The sequence below is a fragment of the Acipenser ruthenus genome, unplaced genomic scaffold, assembly GCF_902713425.1.
Source record: "Acipenser ruthenus unplaced genomic scaffold, fAciRut3.2 maternal haplotype, whole genome shotgun sequence".
NCBI lineage: Eukaryota > Metazoa > Chordata > Actinopteri > Acipenseriformes > Acipenseridae > Acipenser > Acipenser ruthenus.
The window spans coordinates 1-7,500 of NW_026707634.1; the positions used below are offsets into that span (position 1 = coordinate 1).

General features: G+C 52.0%; 1 protein-coding gene across 1 annotated transcript in view; it reads left to right on the forward strand.

Annotated features, from left to right (window-relative positions):
• The first annotated feature begins 347 nt into the window (after window positions 1-347).
• The window catches only part of LOC131727951 (zinc finger CCCH domain-containing protein 7B-like), a 15,650-nt gene continuing 8,497 nt past the window's right edge, over window positions 348-7,500 (forward strand). The window contains 9 exon segments of the mRNA XM_059019208.1: window positions 348-590; window positions 593-682; window positions 1,822-1,865; window positions 2,483-2,579; window positions 3,089-3,247; window positions 5,172-5,389; window positions 5,574-5,655; window positions 5,658-5,673; window positions 6,281-6,462. Of these exon segments, the coding sequence (XP_058875191.1) occupies window positions 500-590; window positions 593-682; window positions 1,822-1,865; window positions 2,483-2,579; window positions 3,089-3,247; window positions 5,172-5,389; window positions 5,574-5,655; window positions 5,658-5,673; window positions 6,281-6,462 (979 nt within the window). The 5' untranslated portion in view covers window positions 348-499.

A 7,500-nucleotide genomic window follows, 5' to 3' on the forward strand; every position in this document is an offset into this window, starting at 1 on the left:
ATACAGAGATAGACAGAGACAGATAGACAGAGAGAGAGAGGAGAGAGACGGGGAGAGAGAGAGAGAGACACGAAAGAGAGCGAGCAACCGAGGGAGCGAAAGAGAGACACAGAGGAGAGGAGGAGAGGGAGCGAGAGACAGAGAGAGACAGACACAGAGAGACACACACAGAGACAGACACAGAGAGAGAGAGAGAGAGACAGAGAGACAGACACACAGAGCAACACACACTCACTGAGACACAGACATACGGAGACACACACAGAGGCACGCAGACAGACAGACAGACACGGAGACATTAATTTTACTGGTATTACGATTTGAGATGCATATTTAATATAAATATCTCCCTCCCCCTGTTTCTCAGAGTGGTCCGATCCCCACCAACCTGCCCAGCACTGTGGCTCGTCTCATCCCGGTGTTCCCGAGGGGTGTTTCCCCGGCCCTGCCCTCCTGCCCCCGGCTCCCCTCCGCCTTCTTCCCCTCCGGGGGGGGCAAGATGAACTCCCTGGACTCCTTCGAAGCTCCCGGCTCAGCCCACAGCGCCCCCTCTGTCCTGGATGACCTTGACAGCTTCAGTACTGCAAGCAGCCAGGCAGGGGTGTGGATGTAGGACCAGGACTCGACTCTCTGTCCGAATTCACTGCCCCCCTTCCAATCCCAGCGTCCCGCACACACACAGGTGACTTCAAACCCCATTCTCTCACCTCTTATTAGCTTTATTAACAGTATCGCTGGCCCCTCCCTTTAAAGGAGCGCTGACCATCTTTAAAATCCATTCTCTCACCTCTTATTAGCTTTATTAACAGCATCGCTGGTCCCTCCCTTTAAAGGAGCGCTGACCATCTTTAAAATCCATTCTCTCACCTCTTATTAGCTTTATTAACAGTATCGCTGGTCCCTCCCTTTAAAGGAGCGCTGACCATCTTTAAAATCCATTCTCTCACCTCTTATAAGCTTTATTAACAGTATCGCTGGTCCCTCCCTTTAAAGGAGCGCTGACCATCTTTAAAATCCATTCTCTCACCTCTTATTAGCTTTATTAACAGTATCGCTGGCCCCTCCCTTTAAAGGAGCGCTGACCATCTTTAAAATCCATTCTCTCGCCTCTTATTAGCTTTATTAACAGTATCGCTGGTCCCTCCCTTTAAAGGAGCGCTGACCATCTTTAAAATCCATTCTCTCACCTCTTATTAGCTTTATTAACAGTATCGCTGGTCCCTCCCTTTAAAGGAGCGCTGACCATCTTTAAAATCCATTCTCTCACCTCTTATTAGCTTTATTAACAGTATCGCTGGTCCCTCCCTTTAGAGGAGCGCTGACCATCTTTAAAATCCATTCTCTCACCTCTTATTAGCTTTATTAACAGTATCGCTGGCCCCTCCCTTTAAAGGAGCGCTGACCATCTTTAAAATCCATTCTCTCACCTCTTATTAGCTTTATTAACAGTATCGCTGGTCCCTCCCTTTAAAGGAGCGCTGACCATCTTTAAAATCCATTCTCTCACCTCTTATTAGCTTTATTAACAGGATCGCTGGTTCCTCTCAGGGCTGATGTGAGTCACATTTCAGACACAATGTATTTTTAATCTTCAGGGCTGCTCTGTTGTTTGGGAGACTGTGTTCTGTTTTCCTTCTAGAATCTATTACTTCTCAAATAATCCATAATCAATATATACATTTTTTTTTAACATGCCTGATTTTCTTTTTTTGTGTTTTTTAGTTTTTTCTCCCTGTCGGCATTTCAATAATAAGGAATATTATTATTATTTTTAAATGTTAGTTTTTAAATTTTTCATTGTCCCTTCTTCGTTTCATTCAGGGTCGAGGACTCGAATAAATATGAACCCACCGTCTGGCCAACAGGTTAGTCTCTCTCCTCCTCTCTCCTCTCCCCTCTCTCCTCTCCCCTCTCCCCTCTCTCCTCTCTCCTCTCTCCTCTCCCCTCTCTCTCCTCTCTCCTCTCTCTCCCCTCTCCTCTCTCCTCCCCCTCTCTCCTCCCCCTCTCTCCTCTCTCCTCTCTCCTCTCCTCTCTCTCTCCTTCACTCTACATCCTCCTCTCCTTTCTCCCGTCTCCTCTTCTCCCCTCTCTCTTCTCTCTCTCTCCCTCTCCTCCCCTCTCTGTCCTCCCCTCTCTCTCTCTGTCCTCCCCTCTCTCCTTCACTCTCCACCCCTCCACTCCTCTCTCTCCTCCTGTCTCCTCTCTCACCCTCTCCTCTCCTCTCTCATTGTTAACTCTCTCTCCTTCACTCCACCTCTCTCTCTCTCTCTCTCTCCTCTCCCTCTCCTGTCTCCTCTCTCTCCGCTCTCCTCTCCCCTCCCCTCCTCTCCTCTCATTATAACTGTCTTTCAGTTGAATGTTTTGTTTCTCTCTGGCTGTCAGGAGTCCTCTCTCATTATAACTCTCCCCCTCTCTCTCCCTCTCCCTCTCCCTCTCCCTCTCCCCCTCTCTCTCTCTCTCTCTCTCTCTCTCTCTCTCTCAGTTGAGTGGCTCGTCTCGCTTTCCTCTGGCTCTCCGGAATCCTCTCCTCTCGACTCACGAGTTCAAAGCCGCCTGTCCGTCCTGCTTCATCAAGACAGGTAAGCAAAGTCTATCTCCAGGGCTGGGAATCAGACTCCCGCTGCACAGCAGTGTGATCCAGTCCTGGTTTCACTAGGAGTTTAATAATAAGACACACCTGAGCTTGTTAGCTAGACACACTGGGGGCTGATCAAGCTGGGAGCAGTAAAACCTGGACTGGATCACACTGCTGTGCGATAGGAGTCTGATTCCCATCCCTGATCTCTCTGTCTAAATATCCACAGTTCCCAGCAATATCCTGTAGCTCTCTTCACTATAAAATCAGCTACAAACCTCCTTCAACCAAAGTCTATCTACAGGGCTGGGAATCAGACTCCCGCTGCACAGCAGTGTGATCCAGTCCTGGTTTCACTAGGAGTTTAATAATAACACACTGGGGGCTGATCAAGCTGGGAGCAGTAAAACCAGGACTGGATCACACTGCTGTGCGATAGGAGTCTGATTCCCAGCCCTGGCAGTCGATAGCAGATGGAGAGGATTGATCCTCGTCTCTGTGCTCTGCCGTCAGGCCCCAAGGCGATGGATTTTACCCACAATGCCGAGCCTCACCAGTGCAGGAGGGACGTGCTGCTGTGCCGGGTCCGCGGCACGCGGGACCAGAGCTGGAAGCGGGTTCGAGTCAGACCGCAGAGGAACAACTTCCTGGGGGCGTTCGTGCTGTGCAAGGGTGAGAGGGGGAGGGGGAGGATGGTTAGGGGAGGGGCAGAGAGGGAAGTTTTCTGTTCTGTAGCAGTGTGGAGTAGCGGTCAGGGGCTCTGTACTCTTGACCGGAGGGTCGTGGGTTCAATCCCAGGTGGGGGACACTGCTGCTGTACCCTTGAGCAAGGTACTTTACCTAGATTGCTCCAGTAAAAACCCAACTGTATAAATGGGGAATTGTATGTAAAAATAATGCGATATCTTGTAACAATTGTAAGTCGCCCTGGATAAGGGTGTCTGCTAAGAAATACATAATAATAATAATAATAATAATAATAATAATAATAATAATAATAATAATAATACATTTTTACCTGTCTTGCTATAAACTGTAGTACCCTGCTCACTCCACCAGGGGCAGCACTGAGACTGAAGTGATCTCTGTCTCACTCAGACTGTTTCAAGTGATCTGTGTGTCTCACTGAGACTGTGAAGTGATCTCTCTGTGTGTCTCACTCAGACTGTGTGAAGTGATCTCTGTGTGTCTCTCAGACTGTGTGAAGTGATCTCTGTGTCTCTCAGACTGTGTGGAGTGATCTCTCTGTGTCTCACTCAGACTGTGTGGAGTGATCTCTGTGTCTCACTCAGACTGTGTGGAGTGATCTCTCTGTGTGTCTCACACTCAGACTGTGTGGAGTGATCTCTCTGTGTGTCTCACACTCAGACTGTGTGGAGTGATCTCTCTGTGTGTCACTCAGACTGTGTGGAGTGATCTCTCTGTGTGTGTCACACTCAGACTGTGTGGAGTGATCTCTCTGTGTCTCACTCAGACTGTGTGGAGTGATCTCTCTGTGTGTCTCACACTCAGACTGTGTGGAGTGATCTCTCTGTGTGTCTCACACTCAGACTGTGTGGAGTGATCTCTCTGTGTGTCTCACACTCAGACTGTGTGGAGTGATCGCTCTGTGTGTCTCACACTCAGACTGTGTGGAGTGATCTCTCTGTGTGTGTCTCACTCAGACTGTGTGGAGTGATCTCTCTGTGTCTCACTCAGACTGTGTGGAGTGATCTCTCTGTGTGTCTCACACTCAGACTGTGTGGAGTGATCTCTCTGTGTGTCTCACACTCAGACTGTGTGAAGTGATCTCTCTGTGTGTCACTCAGACTGTGTGGAGTGATCTCTCTGTGTGTGTCACACTCAGACTGTGTGGAGTGATCTCTCTGTGTGTCTCACTCAGACTGTGTGGAGTGATCTCTCTGTGTGTCTCACACTCAGACTGTGTGGAGTGATCTCTCTGTGTGTCACTCAGACTGTGTGGAGTGATCTCTCTGTGTCTCACTCAGACTGTGTGGAGTGATCTCTCTGTGTGTCTCACACTCAGACTGTGTGGAGTGATCTCTCTGTGTGTCTCACACTCAGACTGTGTGGAGTGATCTCTCTGTGTGTCTCACACTCAGACTGTGTGGAGTGATCTCTCTGTGTCTCACACTCAGACTGTGTGGAGTGATCTCTCTGTGTGTCTCACACTCAGACTGTGTGGAGTGACCTCTCTGTGTGTGTCACACTCAGACTGTGTGGAGTGATCTCTCTGTGTGTCTCACACTCAGACTGTGTGGAGTGACCTCTCTGTGTGTGTCACACTCAGACTGTGTGGAGTGATCTCTCTGTGTGTCTCACACTCAGACTGTGTGGAGTGATCTCTCTGTGTGTCTCACACTCAGACTGTGTGGAGTGATCTCTCTGTGTGTCTCACACTCAGACTGTGTGGAGTGATCTCTCTGTGTGTCTCACACTCAGACTGTGTGGAGTGACCTCTCTGTGTGTGTCACACTCAGACTGTGTGGAGTGATCTCTCTGTGTGTCTCACACTCAGACTGTGTGGAGTGATCTCTCTGTGTGTCTCACTCTCAGACTGTGTGGAGTGATCTCCGTGTGTGTCTCTTGGTCTCAGAGGTGCTCAGGAAGCAGCAGTGTCAGTATGGGGAGGGCTGCACCTTCGCGTACTGCCAGGAGGAGATCGATGTCTGGACTCAGGAGAGGCGCGGGACCCTGAACCGAGAGATGCTGCTCCGGCCCCCGAGGGGGGGGAGCGGGGGGGGCGGGGGGGGGGGCCTGACCGTGTCCCGCCTCCTCGCCACCTACCACGGGGTGTTCCTGTTCCTGTGTGAGGTAATACACGTCTCCTCTCCCATCTCCTTCTCTCCTCCCATCTCCTTCTCTCCTCCCCTCCCTCTCTCTCTCTCTCTCTCTCTCTCTCTCTCTCCCCCTCTCTCTCTCTCTCTCTCTCTCTCTCTCTCTCTCTCTCTCTCTCCCCCTCTCTCTCTCTCACTCTCTCTCTCTCTCTCTCTCTCAGGAGTGTTTTGACAGTAAGCCTCGTATCATCAGCAAGCGCTCTGAAGACAATCCTTCTGTCTGCTCCAACCTGTCTGCCGAACATGCTTCGACGAGAACAAGTGAGTCCTGGGGGAGGGGGGGGGGGGACAGGACAGAGGAGGTTGGGGGGGGGGGCTTTTATATCAGTCTTGTTCACGTCTGCGTTCTGTGATTCTCCTCACTGAGTTGTAGTACATCACGTACAGCACTGGACAAACATTCTGACATCATCGCCCTGTAGAATGAACTTGCTGGCTAGGACTACGGCTCCCAGCATGCCTCTGCACCAGCGGCAATGGTGAGGCATGCTGGGAGCTGTAGTTCTTTATGCTGTGGTCTCGTATCACAAGCGATACAGACCTCTATTACGATACATCATGTACAGCTGTGGACAAAAGTTTAGCAGTGCCTAGCTTGAGACATAATTAAAACATATAAACATAATTTAGATCTCTACGAAGCTGAACATGATGTATCCTAATAGAGGTCTGTATCGCTTGTGATACGAGACCACAGCATAAAGAACTACAGCTCCCAGCATGCCTCACCATTGCCGCGGGTGCAGAGGCATGCTGGGAGCTGTAGTCCTAGCCAGCAAGCTCATTCTGCAGGGTGATGATGCTGTGCTGTGTGTGTCTAGCCGGTACAGAGCTGTGTTTTATGACCCCCCCCCTGCCCCCCCCCCAGGTGCCTGGTCCACGCGCTGCGCTCCACCTCGATGCGCTATTCCAAGCTGAGGCCCTTGAACCCGCGCTGTCAGCTGGACCTGTGCCGACACGAGAGTCGATATGGCTGCCAGAGGGAAGATAACTGCAGCTTTGCACACAGCCTAGTGGAGCTCAAGACCTGGGAGCTGCAGAAACACACAGGTAAGAGGGAGAGGAGAGAGGAGAGGGGGGGAGAGGGGAGGAGAGCTACAGCAACACACAGGTAAGAGGGAGAGGAGAGAGGAGAGGGGGGGAGAGGGGAGGAGAGGGGAGGGGAGCTACAGCAACACACAGGTACGAGAGAGAGGAGAGGAGAGGAGAGCTACAGCAACACACAGGTACGAGGGGAGGAGAGGAGAGGAGAGGAGAGGGGAGGAGAGCTACAGCAACACACAGGTACGAGGGGAGGAGAGGAGAGGGGAGGGGGGGGAGGAGAGGAGAGGGGAGGGGAGCTACAGCAACACACAGGTAAGAGAGAGAGGAGAGGGGGGAGAGGGGAGGAGAGGGGAGGGGAGCTGCAGAAACACACAGGTAAGAGGGAGAGGAGAGGGGAGGGGGGGAGGAGAGGAGAGGGGAGGGGAGCTACAGCAACACACAGGTAAGAGGGAGAGGAGAGAGGAGGGGGGGGAGGAGAGGAGAGGGGAGGGGAGCTACAGCAACACACAGGTAAGAGGGAGAGGAGAGGGGAGGGGGGGGGAGGAGAGGAGAGGGAGGGGAGCTACAGCAACACACAGGTACGAGAGAGGAGAGGGGAGGAGAGCTACAGCAACACACAGGTAAGAGGGAGAGGAGAGAGGAGAGGGGGGGAGAGGGGAGGAGAGCTACAGCAACACACAGGTAAGAGGGAGAGGAGAGGGGAGGGGGGGGGAGGAGAGGAGAGGGGAGGGGAGCTACAGCAACACACAGGTACGAGAGAGAGGAGAGGAGAGGAGAGCGGGGGGAGAGGAGAGCTACAACAACACACAGTTACGAGGGGAGGAGAGGAGAGGAGAGAGGGGGGAGAGGAGAGCTACAACAACACACAGTTACGAGGGGAGGAGAGGAGAGGGGAGCTACAGCAACACACAGGTACGAGAGAGAGGAGAGGAGAGAGGGGGAGGAGAGGGGAGGGAGAGCTACAACAACACACAGTTACGAGGGAGGAGGGGAGAGGGGGAGAGGAGAGCTACAACAACACAGTTACGAGGGGAGGAGAGGAGA